General features: G+C 49.8%; 1 protein-coding gene across 3 annotated transcripts in view; it reads left to right on the top strand.

Moving 5' to 3' along the window:
* The window catches only part of LOC123764809 (uncharacterized), a 430,287-nt gene that overhangs the window by 315,116 nt on the left and 94,666 nt on the right, over window positions 1-20,505 (top strand). For all 3 annotated transcript variants that reach the window (XM_069302648.1, XM_045752985.2, XM_045752984.2), the window contains 2 exons: window positions 16,329-16,464; window positions 16,714-16,886. In XM_069302648.1, the coding sequence (XP_069158749.1) occupies window positions 16,329-16,464; window positions 16,714-16,886 (309 nt within the window). The remainder of the gene's footprint in view (window positions 1-16,328; window positions 16,465-16,713; window positions 16,887-20,505) is intronic.

The following is a 20,505-nucleotide window of genomic DNA, read 5'->3' as shown; positions in this document are numbered from 1 at the left end:
GGTTCTGTTTAAAGCAGGGATTTAAACATATACATAGTCCAGCCTAGCACCATAACTATCAACAGCCAATATATTCTTATACTAATAACACAACAATTTAAATTGTAGAAGTATGATAAATGACCTTAAATGTGGTCTAAGTACTGTTAACTAAGTACAAGAGATTATATTCAATTGGATGAACTTGTATGATAAATTAAAGATAACGAAACAAGCAATTGTTAACTTAATTTATATCAAGTATATATATAGATATATTCAATTTATATGAAGAGGTTCAGTCACCTTGACAAACTCTTCCCAGACTAGGGACACTTATGAAGCAGTCAACCTCACGAGTGTCTGGGGTACTGGAAAAGATTCAAACACTACAATATATTTTTTTTTTTTTTTTGAGATATATACAAGAGTTGTTACATTCTTATACAGCCACTAGTACGCGTAGCGTTTCGGGCAAGTCCTTAATCCTATGGTCCCTGGAATACGATCCCCTGCCGCGAAGAATCGTTTTTTCATCCAAGTACACATTTTACTGTTGCGTTAAACAGAGGCTACAGTTAAGGAATTGCGCCCAGTAAATCCTCCCCGGCCAGGATACGAACCCATGACATAGCGCTCGCGGAACGCCAGGCGAGTGTCTTACCACTACACCACGGAGACTGTGATAATATTAATAAATATTAATATTAATAAACTTACTGAAATATGAGGCGTTGCCTCACTCTATACCCGACAGACAGACTTATTAGATATATTAAAGTTATACAAGCAAACAATTGGCCAATTAATTTACTAAATAACATTCAATATACTTCTCTGAATGCCGGGTGCCTGTCTGACAAGTGTACCAGACTGGATAACTCTCTTGTCGAGTTTAGGCACGATATTTTATATCACAGCTTTGATGTAGATTGTTCTGGTAGCGTTGCTACGTGATTGTCCTTAATTGCAATTGCAGTAGGATGATAGGTAATGATGATGGAGGTGGAGACAGTGTTCCTTTGTGTGCTCCACTGTACACTCTTAGATGTTTTAGGAATTCTTCTTTGTAGCTATATTGTCCAGGTACTTCCCCAGTTCTAGAGAGTAATCACTGGTGATAAAGATAATTCGATAAGGTGTCCTAAGTTGATTAATGTTCGCTAAGCACCGTCACACATGTTTACTGTCTGTAAACACACGCGTTCTGCCTCAGGCGCCCCCATCGGTCGCTTGCTCCCGAGTTGGCTCCTCCCTCTCCCTTGAGAGGGGTAGCTTTCAATGAATATTGATTGATTATTTTTACTGTCCTTACCTTTACTGTAATGTGCCTTACAGGCATCTTACTGGGTGCTTATCCCGGTCGATGGTAGACGTAGAATGCTCCCAACCACAGGGGGGGGGGGTTATATAGACCATTGCTCCTCGTGCCTCTCTGAGGGGGGCCAGGTTCTGGCTCATGGTTCCTAGTAGGTAAGAACTCCATGCACTTTGATGCCAGAAAGTTATACATATCCATTTAGCCTGGATAGCTCCTGGAAGCCTCTAGGACTCCCCCAGAAAATGGCGTTTCATTACATTCAACACTGATTTGTTGGCTTTCACCTCTGGTTGCAGTGTTGGGACCTTCATGCTCGTCCCTGGAGATATGGGTTATGTCCTTTTAGTCTTTGTGGGTGGGTTTCTGCATTTACCACCTTCTTTTCTGGCAAATAATGAGTCAGGTGGCTTCCAGAGCGATCTTTTGGTGATTGATGCCTGATTGCTCTGGCTGGGTTTTTGTCATTTGTTGTTCTGTGGTAGCATGTTGCCGATTCCTTCATGTCACCCATTTTCCCACAATAGAAATTTGGTTGATCCTGTTTCCATGGTTACCTGTTACAAGGTTCATATTTCTCACGTTGTTTGCAGTGTCTACCTGTTCAGCCCATCCTCATAAACAAAAGCCGAAGTCCATTCCATTCACCTGCCAAACCCCCTTGTTTATGAATGAAAAACGGTTTACACACGACTCTCAACTGATGACATTCAAATACTTCCAGAACAAGTGCTTCGCTGACGAATTTTGTTAGAACCACAATGCTGTAAATGCTTCACTCATGTACTACAAATAATCGCCAACAGAACTTAAGCACCTAACCTAACCTAACCAATGCCTAAATATATACAATATACTAATATAAAATACAGTAATATTAATTTAGATTTGAGAAAAAATTTCTATTTTGAATGGATAGCATGTTAATAAAATTTATGAATGCGTCTTTGAGGTCGACCACTGGATGGAATGGACTTGATCTGAGGACGGGTTAACCTGTTTACCCTTGGCCCTACAGTGTTCCTAAATTTTCAACTTTGGCAGTTGTCTTTTTCCAATATGTTGTGGGCTGATATTTGGGCCTTATGATTTTGGAGATCTAACAGTGCTTTGGCGGCCTAGTATCTGGTCAATATTCGTGGTCTCAATCGATCTTTGTGTTTCCTTGGGCCAGAAACATTAACGTCTCTTCAACTTAATGTTTTAAAGTCTTTTCGACTCAATGCCCACCTTTTTGCCTCCCTCCTGTTAATTCACTTGTTTGCCTTTTTCTCTATAGTTATTTTGCTTTAACTTTTTGGCTGCTATGGCCTTAATAGCCTTCAACACCGCCAGGCTCAATAAAAAAATAATTAAAAATTAGTTTTTCGTCTTATAAAAGTGTTCATTTATGTTCCTTGATCATGGGGAAAAAAATAAAAAAAATCATAGTTGACGTATTTTGGCCGCAATATGGCGGAGAAGTCTGGCAAAATTGAGGTGTTGACAGACTTGGTCAAGTGGGCTGGTAGTGGTGGGCTGCTCCACTCGTGCTAACAGGCAGGAGTTGCCACAAAGATATTATTACCTAATTATTTCAATGTGTCTGATTTATTTTTTCTCCGATTTTTGTTCAATAATATTATTCAATAGTGTGTAGTGTGATATATTTATATTATAAAATGTGTGAACCAACTGTACAACTAAGCTGGTATGGTAAGTCAAGACAATAACTGAGGTCGCCACACAGTAAGCTGACGCTCCCTCCCTCACTTGCCAACATTCCTCCTCCTACTATACTGTTTGTGTATGTTTTTACACTATATACACACATTATATATAAGTATCTACATGTTTTATTCACCATAACTGTACAACTAAGCTGGTTCGGTGTCCAAACAACATAGAGACCACAAAAAACTGCTTGACAAGGACACAGCAGCTACCAGACAACGCTACTACCCGCACCAAAATGGCTACTCCCAACATACTCCTTTTGCTGTCATTAAACACATTATATATAAGTACTGTATCTACATTTGTGTTCACCATAGCAAACCACTAAGCTGGTATGGCGAGTCCATACAATAACAGGTGGCCACACAGTCAGCAAATAACGCTACCTCCCTCACAAAGATTACTCCTCCCACCATACTATGCACAGCGCTAATTATTACCAGTCCTGCTATTATTAGAATCCTGGTATTTTTCTCACAGGGGTCTTTTGTAATACTATCATCGCTAAATAATAGTAGTTATATATATATATTTTGACTTTTTTGGCGATGCTGTGGTCACAAGCTGAACAGCAGTGCTGTTAACTCATGCTGCGAGCGCCACCCTTGACTGCTCACTCAGTATTGAGGTTCTCACACCCGAGAATGTTGCCCACTATTATTTTTGTTAATGGCGTCTGTTTACTAGAGGCCTGAGGAAGCTGATGTGAACCCCATGTACCCGAGGGACATTTAAATTGTGCGCGGGACCCTCAATCGTCTATGTATGATGTGGGCAATTCCGTGACAGTCATCGCCTATGTAAGTATAGCGCAGCCGTAAGGAGGTTCCCCAGAAAACCAGCATTCAATGAAATGAATCGCCTTTTTCTGGTAGAGCCCTGTGGCTTCCTGATTCACTCCCTTCCTACCAGTTTTGTCAATTCGTTGTACATCAGCTCTGGGCTGAGCAGTAGTTTGCTGCTAGCTAGGCGCTCTTGGTTGTCTGTATAAAGTAGTTCAAGCTACTTTAGAATAAACAAATTGTCTTGAATGAATCGTTTTGCAGTGTCATTTTCCTGTGTTTATTCTTTGTTTTCTATGAACAGTGCCGTTGTTTGTACTGTTTCGCTGCCTTTCTGGATGCTTTCCCAGTGTAAGTGATGATAAAAATCCCCAGCTCCTTATGCCTCTGTGAGGTGGACCAGTTTCTGACTCTGGTTCCCAGTACAGTGTAGTGGGAAGCTATCTCGGAGAGATGGCTCCAGGGTGCCACCGGGACTCTACCAGAAGGGGAAATTACATTCCATTCAACATTGGCTTTTTCTGGGGGGAGCCCCCGTCGGCTCCCCGGAGCTATCTAGGCTGAATGGATATGTTTAACTTTCTGGCATCAGTCAAAGTGCTATGAGTTCTTGCTTACCGGGGACCACGAGCCAGAACCTGGCCCCCTCAGAGAGGCACGAGGAGCAATGGCCTATAGAAACCCTCTGTGGTTGGGAGCATTCTATATCTGCCATCGACCGGGATAGGCACCCAGAAAGGTAGGCACCCCAAAACAAACCCCCTATTCTGGTGAAAATATTTCTACCGAAAGCCGAACGAGTGGACAGAACTCCCCAAACAAAATTATCAAACTAGCATGATGTCATTTTTTTTTTATTTATAAAAGTACAATATACACAATAAAAAAGATACAAAGCCTGACAAAGTACACAGTAAAGAACCCAAAGAACTCTTAAGACAACCAAAAATGTACAGAACAAATGCATGAAGACTTTTTTTTTTTTTGTACAAGAATACAACATAAAAAAGAAATCCAATCATGGATAACACAAGATCCACACGAGTAACACAGAGAACACAAAGGCTCACACAGAGCAGCTACACATAATAAGCCAGCGGCATAAAAAAAAAGAAAATAAATTAAAATAACACAAGGGAAAAATTACATGAAGCATGAAGGAGAAAAGTACCCAAAAGGGCCACACACACAAGGCAGAAGCCCACATAACCAGGAGCACAGCACCGGAGCACGCAGGAACAGGTGGAACAAACGAAAAGATACATACACACCACAACACAAGGACCTACGCACACAGGAGTCGGACGCAACAAAACGCCCACACAAATAAACAGTCGGAAACACCAGAACGCACGGGAACTGGGAAACAAGGTCCAGAACCACAGCCAAACACACAAAAAAAAACAGCGGAACACGCAGGATCCGGCAAAGGAACACAAAACACACACAAACCCAAACAACAAGGACACACACACAAGGAGCAACACAAAAGCACAGCGCAGGAAAACACACACAACGCACCGCCGAGGAAGCCCTCAGGGGGTAGGGGGAAATACCCACAACCCAAACGCCCAAATGACCCAAGAAGCCCTCCCCCGAAATCCATCGACACCACACCAATACCCCCGACCCCCCCACCAACCCCAAAGCATCACCCTGAACATACGCATCAGTGAACCAATCAGCAAACCTCACCGGAAAAGCACGCCGCAACCACCACCATGTGAAACGCAAACGCCCCCGCAGAAAACCCAGAATCAGGCGAACCCCATAGCCCTCCAAACGCCCAACCCACACGCAAAACACATAATCCGCAATCAAGACACTCAGAGTGTTCCGAAGCCGCTCGGAGCCCTGAGGAAACGAAAGAAACAGGAACCGTAAAACATCCCCCTGAAACCCGAGCCCACAGAACACCGCAATCACATCACGCAACCAAGCAACTAAACCCTGTACCCTCTGACAAAAATAAAACACATGTAACTGCGTCTCAACCAATCCACAATGTGCACATGTTGCGGAAGAACGCAACCCAAGCATACACAAACGATCATTCGACGGCAAGGACTCGTGCAGCATACGAAAGAGAAACTCCCACTGCTGCGGAGCCAAATGCCGCCCACCCAAGACCGACCAAATCACCCCCCCAATCCCAGCATGGAAACAAACCCTCAACCCGATGGCTCACACGACGAATGAGAACCCCATAAACCCCCCGACACAACAGGGACAAAAACCCAGGAACACGACAGAGCTTCCGCAGAATCCCAACTGCCCACGAATACACAGCAGGTGTACAAAAGGCGACCTCACACCCAGCCCCTAACTCAAGCAAATAGCTAAACCGAACTGAACAGAAATAAATCCCAAGCGCACCGAGGCCCCCACCCACCCCCAAATACTGACGCAACGACACCCAAAACAAAGCCAATGCCTTGGTAAAAACATCAGGGATGCCAACACCCCCCTCCTCCACCCGCAAAACCATGGAGGAGCGACGAACCGGATGATACTTCCCACACCACACACACCGATAGACTCTGCACTCCAACCTATGAGCACGCCGCCGATCCAGGGGGAAGCACTGAGCCAAAAACCACACCCTCGAAAGAACTTTGCTAGTAACAACAATCGCCCTCTGATAAACCGTCAATGGACGCGAGGATAACAAACCAACCGCCACCTCAACCGACCGAGACACCGGATCCCAATTCCACTCTAAGGATTGGGCATACGAGCTAAACCAAGTAATTCCGAGAACCCGAAGCGACCTGACCACTGGAAACCACGACCCCGCCCACACTGAACAGGAGGTCCAGCTCCCCAGCCCCATCAGACAGGACTTATCCCTATTAACAAGGGCCCCAGTGGCCAGCTCAAAACGCCGAACAAGATCCTGAACCACAACCGCAGAGCCATCGGTCGCCACAAACAGAACCGTATCGTCAGCATACCCACAGATCGGTAAACAGAGACCAGCAGGCAGCCTCGGAGGAACCACCAAAGCACATGACTTAACCGCACGAAACAAAGGCTCCTGAAAAATAACATAAAGGAGCATAGATAAGGGACACCCTTGCCGCACCGAGCGGCGAACGGCAAAGGGGGCACTAAAAAAACCATTAATGCACACACGACTATGACAGCGGGCATACAACATACGAACCCAAGAAAGAAACAACGGAGGAAACCCGAACCTCTCCATAGCCTGCAGCACAAAGCCCATCGACACACGGTCGAATGCTTTTGACCAATCTAAGCTGAGCATTGCCGCAGGTAGGCGAAGCTCAGAGGCACACAGAAGCACATCACGTAAAAGAGCATTGCACTGAAGCAAAGACCTACCCGGAATGCCACAAAATTGCTCAACCGAAACCACAGAACCAATAACGTCCCGACACCGACCTGCCAGCAACTTCGAGACAACCAACATTTAACAGGGTGATCGGCCTCCAGTTCGACAGAAAACGCAAATCACCTGGCTTCGGAAGCAACCTCACAACCCCATCATAATGGGATGCGGGTAAGGAACAGGTCAGGAAACAAAATCGCACCACCTCCAAAAAAGCCTCCCCAATCACATCCCAGAAAGTCACATAAAATTCCACAGGGAGCCCATCCGAGCCAGGCACTCTGCCGGAACGGAAAGACCACACCACATCCCAGAGCTCAGCCAACGACACGTCCCTCACCAAAGCGGAACAACCCGCAGCCGACAAACCAGGTGAGCAGTGACGCAAAAAGAAAGCAGCCAAATCCTCATCCACCCCTACCTCCCCATACAGTGCTCCCAATTCCTGCTGCACATACAACAGAACCCCATCCGTGTTAGACAAAACAGAACCGTCCGGACGCTGGAGACCGGTGAAAAGAACCGAGTCCTGAAGGGCTTTCTCCTTTCGCAAAAGAAAAGGAGAAAGCCGTTCACCAGACACACGCTCGTCAACACGAGCCCGTACCCGAACCCCTTCTGCCAACTCCTCCCGCAAACCACAAATGCGCTCCTTACACACCGAAATAGCATCAAAACAATCAGCCCCACCATTGAACAACACATACAACCAAGTCAACCACGCCTGAAGAAAGCGCAACAAACCAAACCGCCCCGCCGCCTCACGCCTCGCAACCACAACAAAAAAGGACTTGCATTTCACCTTGCACCACTCCCACCAGTCCAACACAGACGAAAACTCGCACTTGCGAGCAACAAGCCCCACCCACCACCCACGAAACGCCTCATGCACCCAAGGACAACGCAACAACCGACAATTCAACTTCCACCAACCCCTCCCCACACGAACCTGACTATGAACAGCAACACGCACCACAACCAAACAATGATCAGAAAAGGCAACAGGAACCGTACGAAACGCAAAAACAGAGCCCTCCCGCCCATGAACATAAACTATCCAGCCTGGAACACGCCCCTCGCGCAGCAAAGGTGAATTCCAAATCGCCCCCAAACATGAGAGCAGCATCACGAAACCCACAACTCTGTAAGGTGGAGACCAACGCCCGAGAAACATTCTGCGGATGCGCACTATTGCAATCCCGTGTGAGAGTGACACAATTAAAATCGACCCCAAAAACCATGTCCCTTGTGTCATGACGCAAGAAGTGTAACAGCCCACCCTGGAAAAACTCCTCCCTCTCCTTGCGACGCGCCGTGCCAGAAGGAGCATACACAGTCAATAAGGGAATCTCCACCCCGAGGTACCGCACACGAGCGAACAACACCCGGCCATCTTCATCCATCTCCGTGTGAAGCACGGAAATGGACGCCCTCCGGGAGAACAGCATCAGCGTGCCCCCAAAGGACATCCTCGGCGGATTAAGCACTACATGAAAATCATCAGTCAACCCAGACAAAGCACTCAAGTCACGCACATTATGCTCCTGAATAAAGGCTACATCTACACGTTGCTCACGAAGCACAGCCACCAAGCCCATCTGCACAGCCAAGTCATGCAATCCACGCACATTCAGCGTCACACAAGTCAGAGAGGGCGCCATCAGGAAGGCAATGAGGACCCCACCAACCCCACAGCCCCTGTAGAAGGCGGAGCAGAGCCCCCCACATGGGAGGCAGCAGGAACAGTAGGCGCACCATCTGGCAACCCTGCAGAGGAGGGCCCCACAGGAACGTCGGCGCTCGCACTCTTCGTAGACTTTGTAAACTTTAACGTCAGCGCATCCCGTCCAGGACCTTCCACACCAGAGGACACCACCCACTGATCAACCACAACTGCTTCTGGGGCGTCACTGCCCCCAGAGGGGGCCCCGGGTGCAATAGACCTCATCAGGCCACCAGAGGGAGGAGGAGGAGGGGCGCACGCCACAGCAGCTCCAGCCGTAGACCCCCCTATCTTAATGTGAGGACCTTTGTCAGAGGAACGCGCCCGTGCCTTCCGCTTACGACGGGGCTGGTCCGACGTCGCGACCGGGGAAGGCCCTCTAGAGCCACAAGAGGACCGCAGCACCTCCGGAGCAGCAGAAACCACGTCGGATGAACAGCCACCAGACGAAGGAGCAACCCCACACGAAGGGCCTGCAGGATCGCCACTCCCACCTACACACGATGGAGCAGCTTCCACAGACGTACCCGTCTCCATGGCAGCAACATCTGAAGCCCGATGAACCTCCGCAGTGACGACGTGCACAGGAAGTGAGGGCGCCACATCAGACACCAACGAGCCAGGTGGGTCAAACTGCTGAACAGCCGGAGTAGGATCAGTCGAAGCAGAAGGCACCAACAACGAGGAGGGGCCACGGGGGACAAACACGGGCCCTGCACCACCTGGCTTGGCCCCCCACCCCCCAAGGGGAAAAAATCACCATCCTGGAAGATAGCTGGTTCCCCCATCCCGGAAGCAGTGCAACCGGCCGCAAGATGCCCTCGCAAGCCACACCGAAAACAGGTGCGTGGTTGATCCTCATAGAAAACCCGCATGTTAAAGCCATAGAACTTGACCTGAGAAGGAATATCACGCGTCAAGCGCATGCCAAGGGTCCGCACATTGGTCCTCAAGCCCGACAGGCGGCCTGAGCGGAGGCAGGTTATACGGTGAGTGAATACAGTACCGTACCGAGAGAAGCAGGTGCGAAGGACCTCCTCGGGAAAGTCCAAGGGAACTCCATGCATGCTGACAAACGTCGGCGCCACACACCGGTCCGACACCTCCACAGTACCAGCAGAGCCCGGAAGCAGATGAGAACGCCCAGCAAAATCACTCACAAAACGCTGATATGGAACAGGGGCAGAGAACTTGATCACCACACGCTTGTCAGAGATCTTCTCAAGGCCGTAAACAGTGAGCAGGTCCACCTGGAAAACATCCAAAAGCGTCACTTCCACCAACGCCCAATCAGCAGCCGCCGAGAACTCCAATCCTGCGGAATCCACCCTCCGAATCCGCGTCACCGACGACGCCATAACGCCAGCTGCCCCCACAGGCTAGCCAGCACACCACAGACCAACAACAGCGACCTGCTCGCACCAGACGTCAGCCAACAACTGAGAGAGCGCCAACGCCGTGACCGCACCCTGCAACGAGCAAGCAGCCAATCCAGGCTGCATGATGTCATCACGTCGCCGCGCCACCGTCTGTGCAACCCCCGCCCCTCCCCGGGAGGGGGAAGGGGAAGCCCCAGACCCTCCGCGCTGGCGATCCAACTGGCAGTTCTTGGCTGATGGAATTACTGGCCGGTCGAGTGCCTCTGGCTTCGGTTTTTGTTTCAGTTCTGTGCCTTGTGGTGTGGACTGTCTCTACCGGTGTGGGTGTGAGCCAGGAGTGAGATTCCACAGTACTCGGGCTGCATGCACCTAGGGCTGTCTTCCCTAGGTGCCCTGTAAGTACTGCCCTTGGGGCTTGGAGCCACCTTTCACAAGTCACCTTGGGTTCTACCTCTGCTGTGTCCTTTATTGCTCGGTACTGGGCTACCCTTGGAGTCGGCTGGGGTTTTGTTGTCCTGGTTTGTCTCTGGGTAGGTGGTAGTTTTCATTACTAGTAGGGGCGCGGGGTACCGCACAGCTAGTTTTCACCAATAACAGCGGCCGGCTCTGTTCTGCCTGGGTACATTGTCCTCTTGTGGTTTTTTGTTTTTGTGTTTTTGTTTTTGCCTGGTGGTGGGTCTGCCTTTATGGTCCCCCTTTACGGTTCTAGGTGATATTATTTAGATATTTTCTGTTGGTGGTAGTCCCCGCTTGGCCCCCGTGAGTGGACATGTTCCGGTGATTCAGCTTTTAGAAGTTTGTTTGGTAGACTTGGGTGCCAGTTCACGGTACTCTGCCTGGGTTTTCCTTAGCGTGTACCCAAGGCTAATGGCCCTGGAAAAGCCCACGGGGGCTCCGTGGTCCTATGGGTGTGTCCCTGGAGTCCCCCCTCGTGTCTTGCGAGTTTGACGGTTGCTCTGTCCCTTTGTCTCAGGGTGATACTCACCGGTTGTGCCTCCGCCATGCTGCCTGTTAGGTCATTGTTTCTTATGACCCAGAGTCGTGTGATGGGTGTTGTTGGTATGTGCTCTCGTTCACCCAGGCTACTGGTCATGATAATCAGGTGTAGGTGGCTGTGGCGTTGCTTGCTAGGTGTAGGTTGCTGCAACGCTCTTGGTTGTTTGCGGCCCCGGATGCCCCAAGGCTGCTCCGTTTTGGTTTTTGGGGTCTGGACTTGGGGGTGGGGGTCGCTTCGGCTCTAGCTCCTTCCGCTCCTCGTCCTTTCCCTTCTGTTCTGCACACTTCCTCCCTTGCTTCGGGCTCCGAACCGTAGGCAGGTTTCGAGGTTGGAGCGGGGTCTGATTGGGTTGAGACTCTGTCTCGGGGTGGGGGGGGGTTTCCTCTTTCGAGGTGGCGGCGGAGGCATTTGAGTCGGTTCTTCCAGCCATGCCATATGGGTCTGACCAGTGGGCTTCCTACCTTAGTGTTTATACAGCTGCTCCGGCTTTTCCTTGTAAAGCTGGAACTTTGAGGGGTGCAGCTCGGCTCCGGGTCTTGCCGAAGAGGTTCCCGAGGTTGGGAAGGGGTTGCCTGAGGGGGCCCTAGGCCCCGTTTACCCCTCTTGAGTCTTTGTACCCTCGGTGAGGGGCTGGCAGGTCCTCAGAGTGGGGTTGTTTCTTCCCCCTCTGTGTTCATGTTGGTTTCGGGTATACCCCTCCCTGGGTTCGGTTCCGTGTCTCTTCGGGTTTGTCAGTCCCGCAGTTCCAGGGAGTGTGTTTCGCCCCCTTTTCCTTACCTTGCGATCCTGTTCCCTTCCTATTGGGTCCCTGCGTGTCTTTTGATCAGAGGTATATTTTTGTTCATATGTACTTCCGTGCGTTTGTGCTTACTACTTGTGGTTCTCGTTGGTTCACACATGTCTTCGTACTTTCCAATATTATTGGAACGTCTGTTGACTTCCGATGTGGTTTTCGTCTGGTCCTTTGTCGGCATCGTTGGTTCCCGGTCGGCCGAGCGGACAGCACACTGGACTTGTGATCCTGTGGTCCCGGGTTCGATCCCGGGCGCCGGCGAGAAACAATGGGCAGAGTTTTTCTCCCTATGCCCCTGTTACCTAGCAGTAAAATAGGTACCTGGGTGTTAGTCAGCTGTCACAGGCTGCTTCCTGGGGGTGGAGGCCTGGTCGAGGACCGGGCCGCGGGGACACTAAAGCCCCGAAATCATCTCAAGATAACCTCCCTTCCGTCCTCTGTCTTCTTTCGCTTCAGTTTCGCCTTGTTTTGTTTTCGCGTCGTCTCTAGTTCTAGTTTCGACGTTCCTCGTCTTCGTTACGTACACCTTCCTGGTGTTTGTACAGTGTGTGTATATGATGTGTCTGTATGTTATGTGTATGTACGACATGTGTTGCTGGGTGGTGCGTTTCGTGTCTCGCACACTGGGCCGGGGTGTGCGTTTTGTTTCTGGGCGGTGTGCTCTTGTGTTCCGTGTCATTTCTCGCGTTTTTTTTAGGTTTCTTGCTCGTTTTCTCCCTCCAATCGCAGCCCTCTCGATGCTGGGGGTGTGCTGGATTTTACATACGGGGGCGTCACTTTGGTCTTTCCTCTGCTTCCGGGTGTGGGGTGGCTCAGAGTGGTGCCTCCTCCTCCCCCTCTGTACTGCTCCTCGTCTTCTGCTGGGCGTGCACCTCTGCACATATTTCACCTTGGACTTCCATATTTTATTCAGGTAACAGTTCATACAATGCCTACTGCCTCTAGTATGCATGGTGTTCGAGCACACCACTAGCGATGCTCCTGGTATGTTACTTGGCTCGACTGCGTTGTGGCACGGTCATGTCTTTGCTCTGCAGGTGAGATTGTCATGTCTGGCGCCTCTGTTGGTCGGGTGCTGGTTCTCGACTTTTCGCGGGGTGATTGCCTAGTTGTGCTTGCGGGGTTGAGCTCAGGCTCTTTGACCCCGCCCTCCTGTCGGTCGATGGTTGTGCAGTTTCCAGAGTCTCCTGGGCTCTGTCTTATCTACGTTTGCTCCTGTGGGTGGAGTCTGCCTCCACCACGTCGCTTCCTAGTACTTTCAGCTTCCTATCTCCTCTGACATTGATCAGGTTCTTTTTCATGTCTGTGGCTGCTTTGGGTACTCAGCTACCTTCTGTGTCACCTTGTGCATAAGAACATAAGGACATAAGAATGCAGGTGACTGCAGAAGGCCTATTGGCCCATTCGAGGCAGTTCCTCTTTATATCCACCCAATCCCACTCATATACATGTCCAAGCCATGCTTGAAACGATCGAGGGACCCCACCTCCACCACATTACGCGGTAATTGGTTCCCCAAATCAACACACCTGTTACCGAACCAGTATTTACCCAAGTCTTTCCTAAATCTATATTTATCAAATTTATACCCATTGTTTCGTGTAAAAAACATGCCACAAGGTTGGCATGTGCCACCCTTGGTCACTGCTCCCATCCTTGTTTACTCTGTCTCTTCCCCGCTTGGCGGGGTTGCGTCGATGGCTCCTAACAGGGGTGTTAGGTGTGGTGTGTTGTGCTTGGTCTCCTTGCGTGTGTCTTCAGTAAATTTCCTTGGTCCGTGTTGCTTGTTCTTTGTTGTCCTGTGGAGCTCTGCCCCGCATTTCGGGCTTTTGGTTTCGTTTGTCGGCACCTGGTGTTTTTCCCTATCTGGATACTCATTCCTTGCCTATCTTCGGTGCCTGGCTGCACCCAGCTATCCATGATGTCCCTCGGGTATGTGCGCCCTCCACTACACATTTTGTGGTTGGTCGTGTGCATTGCTTCCCGGCCGCTCCTTGGTCCGTATTCGGAGTTTTCCTTGCCTTTTTCCGTTTTTCCTCCTCCTATGCTACACTTGACTGTGTCTCTGGGTCTTTGCTTTTTGACTATCCTGATGTTGGGTGCTCGGGTGGGCCTCTGTCCATGTTCAGTTTCCTGCTTTTGAACTACCCCGGTGTTCTGTTTTGGTACTGAGTTCCTACATTTTTTTCTTTGCAATTTACTGCAGGCTTCGGTGTTGCACTGTCTGTGGGGAGTTGTGGACTTTCAGTCCACTGCTCCTGCCTTACTGGTTCCCTTTCTTGGAACAATTAGCTGGGTTCCCGTCCTGGCTCCGGTTTTTCTTTGTTCTTTTTCCGGAACGGGTGTGTTTGCTTTCCTGCGGTTCAAGTCCTGCGTAGTTCTCCTCATGGATGCCTCAGGGACGCATGCGTCATTCTTCCCTGCTGGAGCTGGTTATGTTGCTCCTTTGGGTTGCACAGTCGCTGTTTTTTTATTCGTGCTTTGCGCTTTCGTTTGTGGTGCTCGTTTTCCTCATTGACCTCTGCCTGGGCCCTGGCTCCTTGGTGTTTGGCCTTGGAGCTTTATTGGTCCTGGGGGGGGGGGAGGGGTTCCTCCCAGATGGGGGGTTTCTGCTCGCCCCGGGTTGGTTCTTTTCAGCTCGCTGGGGTTGGGTTCCTTAATTCCCTGGCGGCTGTTCCTTTTGATTTTTGCTTGCCTTGGCAAGACCTGCTGCTTTCCTCAGTTCCAGTCAGGTGGGTCTTCCCACGGCTCCACCTCTTTTTGCGGATCGGTCCTACTCTGTACAGGGCTGGTTCGTTCTTCCCCCTCAAGTTTTCGTGTCTGGGGTTTTTGTCTCTCATTTCTCGTCGCTTGTATTGGCACTGGTGGGTACGTTGTTGGTCTCCCAGCTGCGAGTTTCGTCTCGGGGGCGGTGTGTGGTTTTCCTAGCGGTCCTCCCAATTTTCCTATCACTGTAAAGGGTTCTCTGGTCTCTGATAGGGTTGGCCTGTCTTCCCTTTGAGGTTGTGCCGGCAACGTCGTCTGGGACCGTTTACTGTCGCCTCGTATTCGGTGGTGCTGGCGGAACCGCTCCAGCTTGTGTTCGGTGTTGCGGTTCTTTCTGCTCCGTTGCGCTTGCTGTCTTGGGCGTTGTTTCACCTCCGGCCTGCTCTTGAGTTCTGGTGCCGTCCTGGTCGTTGGCCTGGGTGGTCTATTTTCTTCTCGTTTTGGTCTTTGGGTTGCTTCTTGGTTGGTCGGGCCGGGGGAGTTCGGTCGGGTCGGGCCGGGCCGGGCCTTTGTTGTTCTGTTGCGTTTTTTTCGCTGTTCTCTGCGCGTCTTGGCCTCTGGGGTCGTGGACGCGTTTTGGTTGTTCGTGTTCGTGCTCCCGGATCCTTCCCTATTTTCCTTAACTGTGGTGAGGTAGCTACGGGGAGCCGACAGGGCTCCCCTCAGAAAACCAGCGTTGAATGTAATGAAACGCCATTTTCTGGGTGAGTCCCGGAGGCTCCCCAACATTTCTCCCTCCCTCCGGTCGGCAGTGTTTTTCGCGTATTTTGACATCCAGCCTAAGAACTGCAAGTTGGATCGCCGGCGCAGAGGGTCTGGGGCTCCCCCTTCCCCCCTCTCGGGGAGTGGGGGGGGAGGGTTGCACAGACAGGGGCACGGCGACGTAATGACGTCATGCAAGATTGATTATTTTGTTTGGGGAGTTCTGTCCACTCGTTCGGCTTTCAGTAGCAATATTTTCACCAGAATAGGGGTTTGTTTTGGGGCGCCTACCTTTCTGGGTGCCTATCCCAGTCGATGGCAGACATAGAATGCTCCCAACCACAAGGGGGTTTCTATAGGCTATTGCTCCCCGTGCCTCTCTGAGGGGGGCCAAGTTCAGTCTCGTGGTCCCCGGTAGGCAAGAACTCCTAGCACTTTGATGCCAGAAAGTTATACATGTCCATTCATCCTGGATAGCTCTGGGGAGCCTCCGGGACTCACCCAGAAAATGGCGTTTCATTACATTCAACGCTGGTTTTATAAATAATTATTTTTATTACTTACCTGCTTGCCAGCATATCTCTGGTGCAGGAATAGGTCTTCAGCTTGTGGATGGTACCACCTTTCTTCCAGCTGAGTTTTTCTGTGCATTTTAAACTGTTTTATTTCCTTAGTTTGAAGGAAAGCTATTTTTTTCTGCTTTACAATGTAGCTGTGTAAGCTTGAAATCCTTCTGCCTTGTGTGTGTCATACTGCTGAAGCACTTTCCCTATTCTTTTAAATAGTTTAGTTGAATAATATTATTTTAAATAAATTTACAGAAAAGTAATAACTGCAATCTGCAACAGTCACCACAGCAGCTGGTAAATGGACTCCACCTGTTGCTTGCACTCACTGAAGCTCGAGGATATGCAATGCAGGAATTTTCATGGATGTTACTTAGAATCTACAATGAGGGTAAACAGACTATACATATCATAGCTTTACTCTCAAATGGTTCAAATCATTCAAATCACTATCCATTATTACCTCTAGAACTTGAATTGCCAAATATGAATTTGTCTACATTTTGGGGAGTATTTCTTCTGAGTGCCATGATAGAGGCTTTTTAATGGTGCAATTTAAGGGTTATTATATATTAATAAATGACTGGATTATGGACCAGTTTAAACAAGTATTTACTATGAATGTTTATCAATATTCCAGGTAACTTTACTGTGGAGCAAGAAGTGGCAAGGAGATTATATTTACAGTATTCAGAAGACATCATGAGGGAGGCCAAGGCAGTACTAGTTAAGGAATCACGGGAGTTCTTCAAGTGCGATCCACAGAAGCATGTGCAGGGTGAAACCTATGTACAAATAACAGAACTTTTGCAGGTATGCATATTACTAGTTCAAAGTTTTTTTCAGACATGAGCATGAGTGACAGTGAATTATCATCATGGGTACAGTAAATGTTCAAGAATTTTGTGAAACATATGCAAGAGTTTTTTTATATATTTAAATTAATTTTACCTGAATTTACCCGAGGGCCACCATCTCTCTAGTGGCTTCAATGAGGGACAGGAAGCCAACAGCTTGTCAATGGTGCCCATTTGTCCTACTGACTTTGTGCAATTTGAAATTCAGCAGTGTTATGGTATTTACGCATTTAGTAGGGAGGCAGTTCCATGGGTTTATAAAATAAATAAAATCAAATAAAATGTTATAAAATCAAATAAAACCAGCGTTGAATGTAATGAAACGCCATTTTCTGGTTGAGCCTTGGAGGCTTCTTGGAGCTTATCGGGCTAATGTATGGTATATTAGACCGGGACATTAGCTAAGGAGTTCAGACCTACCAGGGACCAGCGACAGAACCTGGTCCCCTTCAGAGAGGTTTAAGGGAGCAATGGCCCTAGAAAACCCCCTTGTGGTTGGGGTTTTCCTTATCTGCTATCGACCGGGGTAAGGCACCCAGAAAGATAGGCATAAGAAAACAAAACCCACATGGTAAAAAACTAAAACAAAAACCGAACAGAGAGGTAGAAACTCCCTACAATCCCAAGAAACCAAGCAAACAAGCAAACATCTCACTTTACTGCCTCACATCTGCCTGAATTTCACATTCCTGGAAAACAGAAGAGTAAGGGGAGACATGATAACCACCTACAAAATTCTCAGGGGAATTGACAGGGTGGACAAAGACAAACTCTTCAGCACGGGTGGGACACGAACAAGGGGACACAGGTGGAAACTTAGTACCCAGATGATCCACAGAGACATTAGAAAGAATTTTTTCAGTGTCAGAGTAGTTAATGGAATGCACTAGGAAGTGATGTGGTGGAGGCTAATTCCATACACAATTTCAAATGTAGATATGATAGAGCCCAGTAGGCTCAGGAATCTGTACACCAGTTGATTGACAGTTGAGAGGCGGGACCAAAGAACCAAAGCTCAACCCCGGCAAGCACAATTGGGTGAGTACAATTAGGTGAGTACTGCCGCGCCAATCGTCCGCGAAGCCCTCCCCGCCCCGAGAGGGGGAGGGGCGAGACCCGGACCTCACCACACCGGCTGCCTAGCATCAGTTCAGGAGCTACGCTTCAACCAACGCGAAAAAACTGCCGACCGGTGGGAGGGAGAGTTGCCAGGGAGCCTCCGGGGCTCACCCAGAAAATGGCGTTTCATTACATTCAACGCTGGTTTTCTGTGGGGAGCCCCTACGGCTCCCTGGAGCTTCATACCCATAGAGAAGAAAAAGAAAGGGCTGACCCGGGAGGCAGCCGCCTCAAACTCCGCAACGTGAAGCCGAGACAACAGGCTGCAACCTGCGGCCCAAGGCAACAAGAACGCACAGGAGCAGATGTGCGCATAAAGAACAGGCGGCCAGGAACCTTTGCGACCCTCAAATCGTTGTGCCTGAAATGAGCCCTAGACGTCACCAACACAGCAGCGAAAACTGCAAACGTCCGAACAGCGCGGGCACAAGGACAGACTGCAGGCTGGAAGACCTAAAAACTTTGCGAACGACCTGAGCCCTGAAACAAGGAACGAGGAGAACCGGAACCACCCAAAGTGCATCCCCAGACACGGTACGCAGGTAACAGCAAAAAAGTGCAACTGGACAACACGGGACGCACCCCCGGCAGAACCAATCGAGCATCAATAACCCAAGGACCCCCCCCCCCCGGTAAGCAGCTGTCTTGACAGTCGCCAGAATGACAGAGAAATTCTGCAAACGTACAAACCTACCACCAGTACCAAAGAGCAGAAACCTGAACCGAAGGGGTTACCACAAACTGAGGAAAAGATAAGAGGGCACCCTGATCAAGGACCAGGACGGCTCAAGCGATGCATGAGCAGACTGGAGGTGAAACAAAACGCGAGAAAGTGTACAGATCGGGGCAGATGTGCCGTCCACCCCGAACGCAAGCCGGAGCGGCTCCGCCACCGCCACACAAAACAAGGTGACAGTAAGAAACATCAAATTACTATAGTCCTGAAAACCCAAGAAAGGACAAGACAACCCGATGCAAAAGACGACCTACGAAGAGCAAGAAAAAGGTGCATAGAAACACCAGGAACATCATGCTGTCGCCGAGACGAAGCTCGCAGGTGGGACACCATCAACAAAGCTACCTGATCACCACAGAGATGGTGATACCCGCGTCAAAATACCAGACGCGAAGAGCCGAGAAGAAGGCCGAACCAGTCACGTACAGGACTGGTCCGACCTGCAGAAAGAGGCAGAGCTGCGGGAAAACGCCCCGGGTTCGGACACCTATCAAACATCGTCTGAAAATAAAGCTGGGCCGGCCTCCAAGGGACCATGATGACTACTCTCTTGGGAATGGGCTCCAACCGAGCCAGAACTCGAAGCAACAGCTGGACCGGGAGAAGAGGAACAGGTATACCACCGTGACCAGTCCTGCCGAAAGGCATCCACCGTGAACGCCTTGCAGGCGGGTAAGGGCGCCACATAGAATGGGCGACGCCTAGACCACGCCAACTTGAAGACGTCCATGGCCAGGAGTCTATATGTCCGGCAGAGCCAACAAAACGAGCCGGCCAATCTACTAACAGAGGAATGAACCGAGACAGGCTGTCCGCCAGGACGTAGGACACACCCCAGACATGAACCTCACGGTTAGCCAAACCCCGAGAATCTAGCAAATGAGCCACTCGAAGGGACCAACCCCAAAGGCAAACACCTAAGAGAAACCCTGTGGTTCCAGCAAAGAACTGCCAGAGAACAGTCCAAATGGAGCTGAATGGTAGAGCACTGAGTGACCCGAACCCTCCGAAGCACAAACCAGACAGCCACGAACTCCCAAACCGTGCTGTGAGCCCGACTGATGGACAAACCCCACCATCCCTGGCCGATCTGGTGAGCACTGGTCACAAAGCCCCAGCCGAGAGATGACCCGTCCATGAACACATCGTGCGAAGGCTCCGGGAGGTGCCAAGGCACGGAACCCTGAAAACCCCAAAGAGGAGGCTGGTGATGCAGCACCAACACAAGATCCCCGGAGGAACGAACCCAACGATTGCAAGAGAGGCGGAAGGGAAGTCTCCGAAGGAACCAAACAGACACCGAAGCCAAACCCGACCTTCGTCGGGGCTGGTTCGACCTTCTCCTCTGCTCTTCACATCTGGTCTTTTTGACGCGGGTGTATCACCAATTCTGTGGTGATCAGGTGGCTTTGTTGATGGTGTCCCACCTGAGAGCTTCGTCTCGGCGACAGTATGAAGTTTCCTGGCGTTCTTTTCACAATTTTCTGGCTCTTTGTAGGTTGTCTTTTTTTCAGATCAGGTTGTCTTGTCCTTTCTTTCTTGGCTTTTTCAGGACCGTCATTTGATGCCTAATACTGTCACCTCATATCTTGTGGTGCTGGCGGAGCCGCTCAAGCTACTGTTCGGGGTGGACGTCACATCCGTCCTGTTTCGTAAGCTTTCCCTTGCTATGTTTCACCTACGGCCTGCTCGTGTGCCTCCTGAGCCGTCCTGGTCCTTG

This window comes from Procambarus clarkii, chromosome 48 (assembly GCF_040958095.1).
Source record: "Procambarus clarkii isolate CNS0578487 chromosome 48, FALCON_Pclarkii_2.0, whole genome shotgun sequence".
Classification (NCBI taxonomy): domain Eukaryota; kingdom Metazoa; phylum Arthropoda; class Malacostraca; order Decapoda; family Cambaridae; genus Procambarus; species Procambarus clarkii.
Note: the sequence above shows the minus strand (reverse complement) of the source record. Positions and strands in the feature narration are given on the sequence as shown.